Genomic DNA, 18,555 nt, shown 5'->3' with positions numbered 1-18,555 from the left:
CCGAATCGGTAAATACCGATTCCAGCAAGGGTGCAGGGGGTGTCACTTTGACACCCTCTGGCACCCCAAAAATAGGCATGTGCGCCATGTGGCACACAGACATGCCCTAAGGGCATGTCTGTCTGTCACATGGCTAGGTGTGCATGCACACATGTGCATGCACACCTGGATTCGGTATTTTAACACCCAATTGGATTGGGTGGTAAAATACCGAATTTGTAGGGCCTTTGGGACTCAGAAGAGTCCCACCTACATCTGGGATTTACCGAATCGGTAAAAATACTGATTCGGTATTTTACAGAATCGGTAAATTTACCGATTCTGTAAAATTATGCCCCTACATGCCAATTCTTAAATACCGGTCGGTAACGGCCGAAATCGGCCGTTACCGACCGGTATTTTGGCTCCTACATCTGGCCCCTGATCATTATATCTGAGTGAGTGAGTAGGTGAGTGTTTGAGTAGGTGTATGGGGGAGCAAGTGAGTAGTGTCTTCTCGGGTGCAGCTACACAAACTTAATCACACCTGGTTATTCCCTGGTTGGGTTCAAGGCCGAGTGTCAGGCTTGTTAGAAAATGGGTTACAGCATTTTTCTCAGGGTTGGGTGGATTGGTCTGGTAAAGCTGTTGACTGGGGAAAAGCATTATTTGTTGTGGCATTAGGAAGAAGTTGTATGGTTAAAATGAGGTTGGGAAGACTTGTCAGTAAATATTATGATGGCTGGATTATTCATCCAGCTCAGATCGGACATCTTAGTATAGATGAACAGGATACAAGGATAGCTCTTAATTTTCCTATGGTAATAAGGAGATGCTGATTGAGCATTAGGAGAATGATGACTAAAGAGATGGATGTTAAAAAAGATGCCAAGTTGTCAACAGTACATTAGGAATGTGTTCTGGTAACTAATGGGGCCTTTAGACTAAGCATTGATAATCAATGATAGATAGAAAAGTATTTATTGATGAACAGGACATTGGGAAGTGGCCGCCAAAACTTTCTAGATTGTAGGAAGACACCAGTTGGTTGAAAGCACATTAGGTAGACTGACAGGAATTAATGAGACATTAAGAGGACCCCTGGTACTTCATGTGGTGTTAGGAAAATGGCCTGCAAGTAATTAAAGGACAAGAAGATGCTCCAGTAGAATATTCCCCAATTTTAAACACAGCAAGTGAATAATGAGATATTGGAAACTTGCCATAATAATTAATTAACACTACGAAGACGTCCACTGATTGAGAAGACCTTAGAAAGATAGCCAGTTATTAATAGGACAGTAAGAAAATGTCAAATGGTTAATGGCACATTAATATGCCCCAGTGATAACTGGGTATTTGAAAGGGACAAAAATAAAATATGAGTTATTGCAACAACAACAACAAAACAGTGATTAAAGAGATATTAGGAAGGCATGCCTTTAGAACAACCCCAGTCGGATTAGTGAGATACTACCTACAAAAGGTGGGATTGATTGATAAGGTATTAGAACAATTCCCTATTACTTGATGAGATGTTAGGAATTATATCCGGTGCTCAGTATGAAATTGGGGAGACTGCCTGTGCTGAGATTCATGGACGACAGGGCAGGCTCCTTAGTAGTAAATAAGAAGACTCCCATTTACTGATGGACTATTTTGAAGGAATGCAGTGCTCAGCAGAACACTATTGAAAATACCAGTGTTCACACGGGCAACAGAAAGACTCCAAGTGATGTTTGGGACATTGTGAAGCATTAATTAATGGGTTGTTTGTGACTGACCCAGAAGTTGATGGGTTAACTGAAAGATACTGGTGGTTGATGGGACATTTGAAGGATTTCCCATGGACCACTAGAAACTGGATCTTTCTCTGTGGAGGATGGGCTAATATGAGAAATTCCCAGAGTGTGATAAGGAATTATGGAAAATCTACAAGACTTAATAAGACATTGGCATGACTACCTTGAATGGAGGAACATTTGGGACCTGCCCATTGGTTTATCGGACTTTGGGAGGAAGCTTCACTAACCCATGGCATCTTAGATAGATATTGGCAAGGGAAGGAAGACAGTAAAACTCCCCAAGGGTGATGTAAAATAAGAAAGATATCTCAGTAATTATTGAAACATTATGTTATGACCCAGTGACTGATTTAACACTAACACTATTCCAAAGTAGATTACAATACAGTGGGAAAACACCCTTTTAGTGATCGGACAGTAGCATGGGTTTGCAGTGGCTGGTGAGCCATTAGAAAGAGATCACAGTGACCGCTCAGATATTTCAGACAGACCCCAATGATTGATCAGGTATTAGGGTGACGCCCCAATAATTTTATGTATGTATTTATATAGACTTACATGGTGTAACTCTGGCTGCAGGGCAATGGAGAGCTGTGCAAATGTACAGTGTTATAGATAACACATTGGGATTAATGGCCATTGAGTGAGATGAGTTTACAGTGCTTACGTTGATCAAAATAAAATGGGAACCCAAAGTAGCAGACAGAATATTTGAAAGACGTATGGTGGTTTGTGGGACATTTCAAATGCACCAATTGCTTAAGAGGATATGATTAAGGATCCTATTGATTCATGCTACTGTAGGTAGACTCCCATTCACTTATGGAATATTAGGAACTCTCCAATATTTGAGGGCTCTTTTGGAAGGCTTTCCATAGTTGGTAGGAGATTCGGAAAACTAAGGGCCTGATTACAAGTTTGGAGGTGCGGGAGCGGGGCATCACAACATCTGCCTTGCTCCCGCACTACCAAACTCGACTGCCGGCCACCCGCCAGATGAGCAGTTTTCGCCTGGTTTGTTGGGCGGTCCTTCAGTGTTTCAATGGCTGTGCCTTTTAAAAAGGCATTGATATGGGAACATCAAGGCCCGTACCTGCACTGCATGGACTGTGAAGTCCATTTCATGTAAGAAAAGGGTGCATGCAGACAGGGGGGCACACCATGTGATCCCCTGCATGCATTCCATGGACCATGAGGCCCCAGGGGGTGATGCAGGGCCCCCTTTGTTTCCTCACCGCCACCCTAAAAAATGTGGTATCACCGCCGTGGTTTGGGTAGCAGTGAGGAAACTTGTAATATGCTTGGCGGTGCCGGAGCAGCACCGCCAAGCATATTGCTATCTCAAGACTGCCACGCCATGGATCGCGGATCTCTGATGGCTGCGGCAGTCCACTCACGGTCTAACCACCGTACTTGTAATATAGCGGTCAGACCACTGGTGCGGCGGTCCCCAACTGCCACTGTACCTCCACCATGTGTTCGGCGGTCTGATGGATCATAGAACTTGTATTCAGGCCCTAAGTCTCTCCAGTGGTTTATGGCACATCGATGGCACATCGATATGACATCACAGCAGTTGATGCATCTCTAGGAAGACCTCCCAGGGTTTGGTCAAAGAGTGAGGCTTTACCTTTGTGAGCAGTGGGAAGCTTTTGCTCCTAATAGCACATAATATCCTGACACTCAACCACATATTGAAGTGCAAGTTAGGATCTTTGTGTCAGGAATCAAGTATTGTATGCTACAATTGTGGGATATTAAGAAGAAGGCACTTTAGAAAGATTTTTCAGGGGTAATGTAGCATTACACAGGCTCACCATGTGCTGAATGGCCATTGAGAGATTTCATAATATTTGATAAGGTACAGTATGGGTCCCAAGATGTTTATAGTATATCAAGATAACTCCTCACTAACTGATGCAGAATTGAGAAGACTGCACTGTACTTGATGAGGACATGAGTATGACTCTGAAACAGAGGAAATGTGATTGTGTATACACCTCAGTGGCTGATGAAATAGCAGGAAGTCTTCCAGCAGTGGATGGTACATTTGGAAGACGTCTCAATGGTGGAACGGGTTTGGAAGGTTTCCAAGAGGCCGGAGTGTCACTGAGACAGCTTTCCAGTGGTTGAAGATGGCAGTAAGATGCCCCAGTGAATAATACGACATTAGTGAGATACACCAGTGGCTGATGGTTAATAGTAAATATTCTGCTGAGATAGGTATGACATTGGTGTGGCGGTTTAAAAGATAATGAGAACACCCCTACCAGAGTTTGATATGGCATTTTGAAAATTCCTTAGTGACAGATATGATAGCAGGAGGTCATCCCAGTGTTTTATGTGGCCTCAGTGACTGATGTTGGCTTTTAGAGGATAGTCCAGTCGTTGATGTTACTTTTGGGAGACTCTCCAGTGTTTGGTAGGACATTAAAACCACTCTTCTGTACTTGATACAACAGTAGGAAGACTCCTTGATAGTTGGCATGAGATTAAAATCCTACCCAAAGGCTGCTTGAAGAATGGAATGTGTCTGTGGCGAATGAGACACTTTTGCTTTTAGGTTAAGTGAAGGGCAGGGAAGACGAAAAAAATTAATAAATGGTCAAGGGGATTCATTTTTCTGTTTATGTTGCTACCTCCATCACCCCTGGGACTGAGGACAGCAAGGGAAGTGCTAGTGATACTAAAAGGCAAGCTGGGCGTAGCAGTTACTGCCCCTGCCTACCCAAAAGTGACATACATGAGACACTTCTGAAATTCATAGGCAAGTTGGGACTTTGTGGCATATTCACAAGAACATGTCGGAGCATGGAGCTGCGCTAAATTTTGCACTGCTGTGCTCCAACATTTTCAGAACGCAGGGATGCACCGCATTCCTGTGTTTCCTCTAGTGCCAGTGCAAAAAAAAAGCTTCCTAGCTCCAACGCAGGCACCCTGCCACCATGTTGCAAGGTGGCTGCGCTCAAGGGACAATTGTTTATGTGCCGGAAGAAACACCTTCCTGCGCATAAACAATCAATAATGACGATGTGTACCTTCTAAGTGTGCTGCAGAATGCAGCACCAGTGAAAGAGCCAAAAACGATGGGGAAATTAATAATTTTTCCTCGTTGCGCAATTCTAACACCTGGTATTCCAAGGCATTAATTTTTGGTGCTGCCCCAGCCTTGTAAATCTGGGGCAGCGTCAGGAAGCAATGGGCTTTGCGGTGTAATGCACACAGCAACACCAATTGCATGCCCTTTGCCGCAGAGGACTGTGGCGGAAAGGGGCATATTTATAAGGTGGCGTTAAGCCACACAAAGTAGCTTAGTGGCACCTTGTAAATATTCTAAATGGCGCTGTGCCACTGCGGCGTCAAAAAAAGCGATGCTCCGGTGGCGGTGATGGCTTGTAAATATGCCCCTTTGTGTCATGAACGGATGAAAAGATCGTTCACTGTAGAGCTCTGGTATTGTGTGGGAGCACAAATAAGCAGTTCTCTAGAGTTTGAATTGCTGCCTATTTTATTGCTGCTAAACGCCCATCTTTCAGTACTTTGGGACATACGCCTCTGTCTCTGCTTTGGCTAAACAACTATATGGGTTATAAATCTACGTGGTTAAATATTTCGAAGAGCAGCAATCGTTTGCACAGTTCCAAGTAGAATTACTATTATGATATTGGCTTAAAGAGGAAACAGAATTCACCCTATCAGAACCCACCCAGAACTGAAATGGGTGGTATCGAGGTCACCAAAGGAGGAATGGGCTTTGCATCCCTCCCAAAAGACCTATGGTTGGATCTATCCAGGCTCAGGAATCAGTGTTGCATTTAGTTATGCTGGTTGAAGGGGTAAATGTGGCGGGGACGAGGGGGACGGGAAACAAACTCACCAGTACTAGGTTCACACTCCTCCAGATCCTCGTCATCACTCGGGCACTCCGCAGACGCCACTAGCAAGTCGTCAGCGAGCTGTAAGGAGAAAGAAGATGAAACAGGTATGTCCATTAAGCAAGGTGGACGAAACAAACATACATAGTACTAGAAAGATGCAGAAAACAAAGCTACTGATTCCTAACCACTTTCCCCTAGGCTAACCGCTGTACAAATTATGCGGAACTTGGGGCTCAAAAACCAGGTCCCTCAAAGAAATGCTACAAACATGTTGTGAATGTACTATGGCAAAGGTAATGAAATTATCAAGGACCCCCTGTAAAGTTTGTGGAACTCCTAGGACAGGGTAATACTACAATGCGGAAAAATTCCTAGGCAGTTACTGGAATTCAATTTACATTAATCGTAACATAACTAGTACATGGGGGATGACCCAAGCTCAGTGCGGACACATTTTTAAAACATCACAATTCTTTTATTGAAAAAAAGATTTCCTTAAAAATGAGCACATAATAAAAAACATATAACATATGTATTCAACCACATTGATGTATAATACATTTGATACATAACCACTCACCTATCGTTACTCATCTTGATTACATTGTATCAAATGTATTATACATCAATGTGGTTGAATACATATATTGTGTGTTTTTTATTATGTGCTCATTTTTAAGTAAATTTTTTTTTCAATAAAAGAATTGTGATGTTTTAAAAATGTGTCCGCACTGAGCTTGGGTCATCCCCCATGTATCTAGTTATGTTACAATTAATGTAAATTGAATTCCAGTAACTGCCTAGGAATTTTTCCGCATTGTGCTATGGGAAGGTAATCAAATGAAGAAGTCAGTGCCTCATAAACTCTAGTAATAGGAAGTCCCTTTCATGTATGCTATGCACATATTGTGAAAAAGAGAATCCAGGCCCCAGCTACTCTGCAATCAATATACTACAATAAAGCAAATTCAGGATCCAGTCAACCTGCTCCAGCTGAGATGCATGTTATTGAAAAGCCCGGCATTCTGTCCACCCTGGATATCCTAGTAAATGGTTAGAAATAATTCAGGGTACAACCAGATAGCGCCGCACAGGCTTGGTACCATGCATATGCAGAGAATGCAATCTTTCGCTATGCTTCTTTCCGTCAACAAGGCTAACATCAAACTATGGGGCAAGAAACGTACAAGAAACTGGCGGAGTACTGTGTTATGCCAAAATTGGTAACGCCGGGCTCCGGCAGTTTCAAAATGCAGGGATGTGCTGTAGTCACCAGAATGCCGTGCACCCCTGCATTACCCCTAGTACTGGCGCTTAAAAAGCTCTCTAGCGCCACCGCATGGCACCCTAGCGCCATTTTGCTAGGGTGCCTGCGCTGCACTGGCAATTGGTAATGTGCAGTAAGAGAGAGCTTCCTGCACATAAACAATCTTTACAGGCGATTTGCTATATCAATGTGTGCTGCAGAATGCAACACACGTGGAAAAGGAAAAATGAGGAGAAATAAAACATTTCTCCTTTTATCTCTTGCTTAAGACCAGGTATTCCCTGTCGGTAATTTTGGCGCTGCCCTATAACTTGTAAATATGGAGCAGCATCGAAAAGAAATGGGTGTTTTCGGCAGAACGCCCCTGCAACACCCATTGAAAGCCCCTTTCATGCTAAGTGGTGAGTGATAGGGGTATTATTTATAAGGCGGTTTTAAGCCATGTTAAGTGGCTTAACACTGCCTTGTAAATAAGGCGAAGGAATTAACGCCACCAGAACCTTGGAAAAAGTGACATTCTGGTGGAGTTAACACCTTGTGAATATGCCCCCAAGACACTACAAGTATTTCAAATTGTAACCAACTTGCCCATCGCAATCACAGCTCCACACAATACATGGCACCCCAGGCAGTTCACGTCGAGCATGCTGGGTACATGTACACTCGTTTGACTGTCTAGACATGTGCCCAGCCTCGCTGAGGTGCTGGTGTTTGATTTCCTTGGTTCGGCCAGACTGCCTGGCAGACTGCAAGACTACAGTCATGACAGGCTGCCAGTGTCAGACCTAGACGCAAGGGAACACGCTAATTGTTATACATGTTGCCACAGAGGGGCTCCAGTGATCTTCACAGTGCCCCCTAACTGAGGTGTGAGGCATCTGGCAGACCAGCCTATTGGCATCTGACCCGGTTTCTGTTCTGAGCCCACCTTTCTTGTTACCATGGCTCATTTTTCATGCTCTACCCATATTTCAATCTCAACGACAGAGCCTGAGAAACACGTTCCTTCGGTGTGAGCCTGGGCCTTCAGTAGATCTTAATAAAGCACGGCAAAACCTTTTCCCCATTCCTTTTATGCAGCAATGAATTAGGGAGTTGACCTAGATTGGTCGACCTCTAAGCTGAGGAACCGGGTTCAAGTGTCGGCAGGGACGCTCAATATCCTGTGATTGTGGGCAAATCACATAATCTCCCCGTGCCTAACAAAATGAACATGTCAGTCTGTAACACAATTGGTGCTCATGTAAAGCGCTCTGATGCCTTCGGGTCGAGTTTGTGCTATATAAAACAACAAAAAAAAAAAAAAGAGAGAATACCGTTGCAGGGCCAGGCCAGGAGGGCACCCAGTACATCGTGATGACTGAATATTTTAACCCCATGCGCGCTGCGGGTTTTCCCGCTGTGCGCTGACTTTTGCGAAAAGCCGCAGTTCATGACGAGCTCAGCTCGTCATAAGCGTACGACAGGCGTAACTCATGACGAGCTGAGCTCGTCATGAGCGTGGAAGGGGTTAAAATGTGCTCATGACAGGAAAGCTCAGAGCTGCAGTACCTCTGGTAATTGGGTACATGGAACTGGCAGACTCCTAGCACCTTGGTTAGAGATGCCAACACAGAATTTTGGTGAAAGAACCACTTGAAAATGGGAGTCCTTCAAATGTAAACATGACTGGTACAGCACAGGCAGTCGTATCATACAGTACAATCCTACAAATAACACTTTTTTCCTAATACAAATTATTTTGAATGTATAAGAAATAGTGTCTCAAAATATTCTTTGGATGTACAAATGGTAATTGATAAACACGATATCATACTGCTTGTTTTTGTCTGTCCCAATTATGCTGGCCATAATGATGTTATATGATTTTATGTGATTTGTTCGGATTTTGTTATTACTTGTAATGTCGGATTTTTTAAACTTTTAATTGAATATTGTGTAATTAATACGTTTTTTATTGTTAAGGAATGACATTTTAATAAATGATCTATCTTTGATATATTCCATTGTTACTTGTGCTTAGTATATACTAATGGTTATATTGTGGGTCTAGGGAATACATTTTTTATTCTTGGTAGTTTACCTCATTTCCCTTGATCATTTAAGGGGTAACTCTCTTTGTCTTGGATACAGCACAGGCAGCAACAGTGCAGGCGTCCTTTACAGACACATTGCAGTTTCTGATCATGGAAGGGAAAAGAAGCCAATTTTTAGGCTTGGCTCAACAGTGCAGTTGTTACCGGTTTTCCAAAATATTCATAGCGTGGGCTTTGTCTCCACGCAGAGGCATATAACTCTCACACTTCATGCTATTAGCTATTTCTATAGCGCTCTGCCTTCCAGGAAGTACATCGTTTGGAATCCTATTTTATTCTGCCTTCCAGGAAGTACATCGTTTGGAATCCATGAGGACTATTTCATGCCCAAAATACAATCAGTCATCACTTTGTTTGTGAAGTTCAACTCTAACTCCTACAATCATTCTATGCGGAAAACAGCCCTTTTTGCTGCCTTTGTCACAGAACTGATATCTGCACAAACACCAATACGATAAACAAGATCTGTGCATGCAACGCATAAAAGCAACATTTGTGAATGCATGTGTTTACATACACTGGCCAGGCCTATTGGCTTTGCAACGTTATTTTTGGCACGGTTATAAGGATTTGAACCGCAATGATCCAGGGCTGCCTCTCGTTTCGATTGGTGACCCTGAAAGAGCTGAAACGTGTCGAAGACCCTGAAAGAGCTAAAACGTGTCAATGACTATAAGTAGCATCATCAAATGTGATATGGTCCCAATACAGCATGGCAGGAGAGAGAAATGGCTGAGGAAGGTGAGACGGAGGGAGACCTGAAATGAGCTGAGGACATGGCTGCAAAGGGCAGAGAGCCTGGAAGCCAAGTTCAAACGTTTCATCCACTGCACTCAACTCACACACTGTGGGCAGATTGCTCACCCTGAAATCTCTCCCACAATGCAAGGACTTATCATTTGACAGATTGGTCCAGATCAGTATTAAGGGAGCACAAATGACGTTCCCAGCAGCTGCCGTGCCGGCACCACAGACAGGGGAAGTGGCAGAAAGTCACAATATCCCTCTGACAGGGAGTAACAATAAAGGACTGAACAGTTGCAGGGATGAGATAAACCTCCCATTATGTGAGAACTTGGCCACCAGTGGCAAATGGCTCCTGGGGCATAAATCCGGGAAGGGCGCACATGAACAGCCGCTGGCAGATCAATGGCGGGGGTGGACGAGGTACAGTAGTCGGACAGGTGAGCTACACTACTGGTTTAGTTTGAGGACATAAACTTCATTTTGGCCCTAAGTTCAATTGTGTTCTTCTAAAAGGATCTAATCATTGCACTAGTCTAAAGTGGAAGAATTCTGTATTTGCTCTTATTTTGGGTGGTCCTGCCTCTGATTTGACATGTGCAAAAACAACAATTGATGGACAGAATGCAGAACAATGTCATACATTCACCCCAGTACAGAGATCTGGGCCTAAATCCATCGTTTTTTTGCACTCCACACCACCCCAGTTCAGACATGGCCATATGCAAATCAGCATTGACCCTGTGCCTCATGGGAACAGTCCAGCCCGAACTGCCAAGCCATGTCTTTCCTGGACCGGAATCAAGCATCCAAGGACCGGTTTCTGTCTATCAGCCGTCTTCAGCCAGGATAGCTTAACTCCAGTGGTGTGGAGAGCATGGGACTCACGTCTGTGCATACCCATCCCACTCGGGGTGACAAATGCAAAAACAACAGTTGATGGACAGAATGCAGAACAATGTCATACATTCACCCCAGTACAGAGATCTGGGCCTGAAGCTTCGGCTTCACTTCTTCCAGAAATCTTAGGGTGAAATGTGCAGAGTTCTTCCTCCTTTACAGCATCTCTATTGTACATCTAATGCCTCCCGCAACTCTGGTCAATATAAATAGCTAAGCCTCACTGGAGTAGCCAACCTGACCACTTACAGTCAGACCACCCTGGAATTAGAGCACACATATCCCCTCTGGTTTTCAAGTTAGAGTAGTTGAGAAAGGTTATTTTGTGGTTTGCCTCCTAAGCAAAAGACTATTGGTTACTCGACTTTGGTTTACTCATTTACAGTTGGCCACAATTTAGAAGGAGCAGCCAACCGAGGGGTCAGTCTTCAACTCACCTTTGCCCCTTCCTATACCTGCCCTCGGTGAATGGCAATGACAGAGGTTCGATACACAAACTTCATTCCTCCTGCCTATGTACCTAAGAGGGTTGAGTGCAGCAGCCACAGTCAAGCACCCAGCCTTGCTAACGTTAATGAACCTCTCAAACAAGGCTTCTTTACTAACGGAATGCGCACCAATGGCGAAGTGTAGTGAATTACGACTGCGGGAATAATGGGTAGAAATGAGCTATCGGTGGTAGAAGGAGACCATCCATGCCTTCACACCAACCTTGGCGAAAAGTACTTAGGAGGGGAAAACTTTCTCCAAGGATCTGAGCAGAGAGTGGCTGAGCTACATAGAAAGAGCTCTCAAGTGATTGTAAGGCAACAAGAAGTTTAACAAAAAATGTATTAGTGCAAATAAATGCATTTGGATCCGACCTGAGTTTAGAAACATCAGTTTCACACGAGTAGACAAGTAATTGACCAATAAAGCAATCTTCAAGTTTTTCTTTGACTGGTACATCTTAATTTACGAAGGGTACCTAGGTATCTTAAAGCCACATATGGAGTTTAAACTACGTTCGTAGGCACAGGTAAGCATGATTCTCAGCTCGTAATACAGTGGGCTCTGAAGGGAGTGGTAACTCAGATTTTCTTTTAGAACTACAGATCTGGGAAGCCCGGTGATAATCAAAACTGTGTGGTAAAGTTAACGGCACAAGAATTCATAAAGGTAATGAACTAAAATGATTCCTGACAGAAATAAACACATCACATTTTTTCTGTTATCCATGATGTGTATTGCCATGCAATATATGCCATATTAGACCGATTGATCTTCACTTATTCAACACAATGACGCCCTTGCTCAAGGAAAACCCCCAGAAAGGTACCGAAAAGACGATCAGTCTGCAAAAACGATAAAAGACCATGGATGTTGTAGAGACGTGCTCCAGAAATGTTGGTGACAAAAAATAACATTTAACATCATCTGATGTGGATAGTTCAGTATGCACACTCTTAGGAAAAGCAATTCATTCTTATTGATGGAAGGCTTTAACATACATTTAAAGGTAATAATAACTATGGGAGTCGTATGGGACAGCACAAGATAATTTCGACAGTGGGGATCACAGTTACTCATGACATACTTACGATCCAAGGGGCATATTATCAAGGAAGGCGTTAATGATCGCTGGTTTAGTGGCAGAAAACTGCCGCTAAAGCGGCGATAATGGGCTTGATAATATGCCCTTGAGAATTCCCATAGAAGCCCATGTTCTGGTGTGAACATGGGCTTCTATTGGAATTCTCCAGGGCATATTATCAAGCCCATTATCGCCACTTTAGCGGCAGTTTTCTGCCGCTAAACCGGCGATAATTTTAACGCCGCTCTTGATAATATGCCCCTAAATCCTCAAGTTACAGGATAGATGCAGCTGAGAGATGTCGCTGCATATTTTGCGCATTCTTTCAGAACTGCTTAACCAATAGTGTCAGAGGAAAGACACTATTGGTCATGAGTGGCCTCTTAATCCCTCCCCTGTCACCTCACATTACGTCTTAGCTGACGCCTTGGTCAATCCACAGTTTGTATTATGCCGGTGCTTTTTAGTGTGCCCTCCTTGAACTACCAGTTCCATGGAAGTGCTCAGCTTGGTGCTTGAATGCAGATTGCTAAACAGACAGGATCTCACTTCCCTTTTCTTTTACAGTCTTGGTTGCCTCTGAATCAGAACTGCTGCACCCCTCTTCTAACCATAGAATAACGAGGCCCAATGCTTACCTCAGAGCCACCTGCACTCAGTCAAAGCATCTAATTGGTCGGGCCTTACATATTGAGCTCGAGGACAGATGATGGACACAGTTCCCTGTTCTTGTGTGTGGGCTTTCAAGTTGGCCATTGTTTGGTTTTGGGTTACTTCCTTTATTGTTGGCATTCAGATAGCAGTGACTCTTTCACTCAAGTTTTTGTGTTGAGCCTTTTATCTTTTCCCCATTCAGCTCTTTCTCTACAAGTGCTGTAAACTTGCAGTTACTTATTGGTTCTCCTGAAGAGAATTTGCTTTTGGCACGCTTTCTATTTGTTACATAAATAAATTCTTGGATGGAAACTTATTTAACAAAGACCTATTTTTGTGCCCCCAGCAAATCTGATACAACTTTATATCTCCAATTACCATTATAATATGGCTGGTGAAGGAGACAGCAGTGGAAGCTGTAGAGATAAAGTAGCGATAAAGCTAGGAAATCAAAATTGAAAAGATGCGCATGCCTATCTTACCAATGTAACAACATGCTCATACCAAAAAATGCAACACCATACGATGCAATAACTTTACTGCCCACAGTTCTTACTCATTTGAATGTGCAGAGTGCAACCAGAGCCCTAGGTGTAGACACTTTATCAAGAACAATGCCTATAATAACAGGTGCCTGATCAATCATCTCAATTCATGCCATGATATTCTTTCAGACACAGAGGAACACAGGAACACCAGGCCTCAACCAGCAATGCTGCTAAAATCTGATGCAGCCAAGGTGTCTGGGATTAGGCCAACATTTGGCTCCAGAAAAAGAACAGTCATTTGCTTTGTGAACAAGACAGAGATATGTTTGAGGCTTGAGGAAATCCTTGGGTAAGGATTACGTAAATCTTTTAGTCTAAACTGGAACACTCCTTAATTCAGGTACTGAGACACTGGCCTGTCCTGGGCGTGGTACAACTAAGACGTGGTCTAAGTTTGTGAAAGCCGTTATCTTTGAATCTTTTGACTGTCTTGCATGTTTTGAGGCTTCATTTAAGACATAGAATTCTTGACTTGGGTTGTTATTAGTCTGTGTGCAAGAGGACCTTCAATTTTGTGCTTGACTCTGGAGTTCTTTTAACAAAGGTATCTATTTCTTTAGGAAAGCAGGTTCCATCCTCTCTAACATCTGCAAAACCCCTCTGTCACTCTTCAAATCTTCCGATTGCCTCACTGCCCAGCACTGTCCTACCGGGACTGCCTTGACCTTCTCCATCACCACGCCAGCTACTCATTTGCAGGTATGGGTCCAGGAAGGTCATCGTAATTTGTTTTTCTCATTTGATTCCAGCTGAAAGCCCAGCTCCTTGGGAATTCTGGTTTCTAACCCAATCTTCGCAGCTGTCTTTTTTGAAATGCTAATTGGTTCTTCCTCAGAGGCACTGAGAGCCGCGCACTGGAAATGTTGGACAGGGCACCGCTTCACCCGCTTCTTCTCCGCCGAATCTGTATTCCAGAGCCAGACTGGCAGAATCAAGCTTGCTGTGTCAAAATCAGCATAACAAAGGCTCGGACAGCAGCCCAGAGCAAAGAATCAATCGGTGCTGATGTGTTTAAAGGCAGGAATTTAAATGAACCATAAAAAAAAAAATCATGCGTGCAGGAAACCAGGAAAATGCTAGTGTCCTCGCCTACAATTCATTAACACGCACGATACAAAGGCTCCTACATATACGCGCCTCACTGCTTTCCGTTTCACTTAACAATGACATCAAAAAGATTCTCTGAGGGCATAGCAAAAATAAAATGTATCTTGATCCCCTCTTCCTCCCTTTCTCTCTCTCTCTCTCTTCTTCCGCCTTAATACCCTTCCGCAGTAATCTTGTGACTGAAGTGGGACTTTGCAGGTTTGTTAGGGAGCAGTGTGAAGGGAATGAAGATCAGGTATGTCACTTTTGTATGTGTCTACTGCAAGCCATGTATAAGTGAACACATTTAGTCAAGTAGCAAAACAATGAGTCCAAATGGGATGTCTTCTTAACCTTTGTCTTTAATTGAGGGAAATTTGTGGAGATTTAGGGTGAAGCATCAGAAACAGCACTTTAGTGTAGACAGGGACTACAACTCTCAGCTTCTCATAAGGAGGATCTCCACCAGCCCATTGCACCTCTGCACGTACATGTATACCACACTCAATAGACATAAGATTCGAATAGCCTTCGATATAGGAAATGTTGAGTCTCAACATAGACAGTGAGATTCAAACTAACATACTCTTGTGTACAGTAATCAGATTGTGGATTGGAATATTTATCTAGAAGTTTAGATTATCTGAGATATTAACCCCGAGTGGTTATATTCTTATGTGATACACTGGTTGCAGTGATCTTTAACAAACAACTGTACCTATACTCCTGTCCACGTTCTTGAAGCCTTTAGAAATTTCAATTACGGCTGAAACGTGTCTACTGTTTTTGAACCTTAACACTGAACTTGTAAATGTTTCCCTCAACTGCAAAGACAAAGTATGCAAAGACATCAATCGTGGGCCATCTGTTTTGAACTTTAAATATGGGTTGTGAGCAAATGGTACTTTACCATAATCTGTACTTGTCTCAGTCTGTATTTTGACTCGTCTTTTCACCCGGTGGCAACAAGGTGAATGGCCAGCTGCAACAATACTCTACACATACTTTACTTGACCAATTGTCAAACTTAGGGACCACTTATTGATCTGTAAACTATTATACGACTTTTACTATGTTTCTCGTGTCTATTTCTAAACTTTGTATACACAGCTCACTATAATGTGGGTTAGATGAATTTACTGTGCAGTGTTTTACAGGAGATGTAAACATGAAAAAATACCCTCTCAACTGAGTGAATGAAATGTAATTTAGACTGCTATAAATTCGATATACCGAACATAATTGTTGCTGATATGTGCTTCTGTCAAGGGTATTGACATACTGGTAGGTTTATTTTCTGCAAATAGGATATATTGCATCATGATTGATAGTTGGCATTAAAAAACGGCACACAAATGTCGATTTGAAAGAGAAAGTACATATGTAAAGACTTTCCAGACTAGGCATTTAATTGTAATATTCCCAAGAGTTATGTCAAGTTGGGAGAACAAACCCTTCGGAACTCCGTGCTCCCCATATTATATCTTGAATAGTACATAATTCTCTAGAGGCGACAGGGGAATATATTGGGGATTTGTTATAAATTCATACTTTTATAAATGGATGGATGGACAGGACTTGGTATCTTCCTTTCTGTACAAACTTATTCCCATGCCAGTGCAACGTTTGTCTTTAAATTCCATTGTTTGAGGCTTGGAGAGGGTACTTACTGACGGCTAGCTGAATTAACCAAAAGACTATAGTAATAATCTGACGATTGCATTAATTGAGGCGAGGGAAGTAGGAGGGATCACTGACTGAATATTAGAAGCACAAATATTGTGTGGAGAGAATATTGTGTCAAAAATATTGAGGACCAAAATATCAAGAAGGGAAGTGCAAATAGGTAAGTATAGATTTACTATGCTTAACTCTAACTACCTTGAATATATATATATATATATACGCTTAAGCACTTGGCAAGATAATTGAAAAGCACTGACTAAAGGAACACTACTGTACCATCGTGTTGGCATGAGTATCTTTATACTGGGTGCATGAACGCTATTGAGCATGAAAGGCACATGCCCGGTACAGACTCACGGATACCCAACTGGTGCATGCTGGGACCCACAGTTCAGCAAGCTGGGGGACCAAGTCCACTTGGAAACAATCAAAGACACACCCACCTAAGATGAAGGCGGAGTAACGCCGAAACGCGTCAGGACTATTTAAAGTGTGTCCCTTGCTGCTTTGCTCGAGACTAATAAAGTCGGCTTCCTGCTATAAGACGAAGTTGGGCTCAGTTGTACTTTGTACTTCGTGAGGAATATATACATATATAAGATTGCAGCTCTGGATCCCACTGGAGGGTGAAAATTTTGGTTCAAAAAGGGTTTTAACACGCAGCAACCACTGATGGTGAAAAAGCAAATAGGAAATACCTACATGTTCCAGCATGCATTTGAATAAATTAAATGAAACTAAATTTGGCACAATGGAGGCCCATGAATTAATGACGTAAACGTGCAGGGAACTGTGGGAGCCTGAAAAAATGCGTGTGAAACACACAGCCTCTGAGGAAAGAGCATGAATGCTCTGAAACGCGTCAGGCTAATGAACTGGTAAAAGCGGAGCTGTAACCCTGTACCTTCTGCAAATAAAGGTTTTGTAACAAGCCAGCTGGAGGAGTGTGTCTCTGAGGCCTGGGCGCTTTTGGGGAGATATATATATATATATCAACAAATCCGGCTCAATTGCCCAGTCCAATGGCGCTCTAGTATCGGTGCACGACTCCCAAGCAGAGCCCCGCTTGTATTTATTGCACAAATCCTCTTTAAAAAAGAAGAACGAGTCGGCACTCACGGAGTTGCATCCCAAACCTGTTTATTTCTTTGTGATCACAGCCAGCATAGCAAAAAAACAACCAACGCGTTTCGCAACAAAAAAAAAAAAAAAACGTGAACAAGTGACTTTTTGTTGCGAAACGCGTTGGTTGTTTTTTTGCTATGCTGGCTGTGATCACAAAGAAATAAAGAGGTTTGGGATGCAACTCCGTGAGTGCCGACTCGTTCTTCTTTTCTTTTTTAAAGAGGATTTGTGCAATATATATATATATATATATATATATATATATATATATATATATATATATATATACATATATATATATATACATATATATATATATATATATATATATATATATATATATATATATATATATATATATATATACATACTGTCAAGGGACATATATGTGTGCTCTACAAATGTAGAGTAAAATTTGCTTACCTTTATAAATTTACCTTCGCACTATTTTTGTCCTTGATATTCTTGCCAGATATTTTGTCCTACGATCATTTTGTTTCCGATATTCTGTCTAAACGCCATTTAGTTTCCTTTTGTTGTAGCAGGAATGGAACTTGATGCAAAACCATTCGCTGGAGAAACACTTCTGATCCTGTAGATCAGGGTTTCAAAACATAGGTTCAGGAAGTCTGGATCTATGCCAGATGTTTATGGTAGCCCCATGAGACATATTTGCATATGACAGAAATAGAACTCTAATACGTAATGGTATTGCATTTGTGGCATTCTTTCGGCCCTTCTGGACCTATGTTGGACACTCCTGCATAAGGAGGCACATCCCCTTTAGACACAATGCCAATACTAGTAAACAGTTCTTCGATATCACTGAATCTTCAATAAATTCACAAGCATTGTATGATAGGGCACAGAGTAGTTGACAGCACTGAGAAGTAACCCTTCACTTGCAGAAGTTTCTTAGAAGTTGTGGCTGACTTGATAATGGATACTGCAGGATCCAGCATCAAATAACAAGGCTTGCAGAAGATGTGTGCTGTTGCCAAGTGGCTGCTTTGTAGTTTTCGAAGAATGGACCAATGCTTAATAGTCACATTCAAACTTTTAAAATGTAACCCTAGAGCCGCATACATATGAAGGGTATTTTGCAAATGACAGAAGGCAGGATTAAAGTCCCACAGATTAATGATGATCTGAACGCGATTGTTGGTTTCATTGTGTTGTCCTAACTGTAATATAACAGTATCTATCCATCGTTT

At 42.4% G+C, this 18,555-nt stretch overlaps 1 protein-coding gene across 10 annotated transcripts in view; it reads right to left on the bottom strand.

The window, feature by feature from the left end:
• The window catches only part of NRXN2 (neurexin 2), a 2,155,080-nt gene that overhangs the window by 84,699 nt on the left and 2,051,826 nt on the right, over nucleotides 1–18,555 (bottom strand). For all 10 annotated transcript variants that reach the window (XM_078660761.1, XM_078660766.1, XM_078660765.1 and 7 more), the window contains one exon: nucleotides 5,662–5,740. In XM_078660761.1, coding sequence (XP_078516887.1) covers nucleotides 5,662–5,740 — 79 coding nt within the window. The remainder of the gene's footprint in view (nucleotides 1–5,661; nucleotides 5,741–18,555) is intronic.

The sequence above is a fragment of the Lissotriton helveticus genome, chromosome 9 (assembly GCF_964261635.1).
Source record: "Lissotriton helveticus chromosome 9, aLisHel1.1, whole genome shotgun sequence".
Lineage (NCBI taxonomy): Eukaryota > Metazoa > Chordata > Amphibia > Caudata > Salamandridae > Lissotriton > Lissotriton helveticus.
The sequence above is the reverse complement of the archived record's forward strand: the minus strand, read 5'-3'. Positions and strand labels throughout refer to the sequence as shown.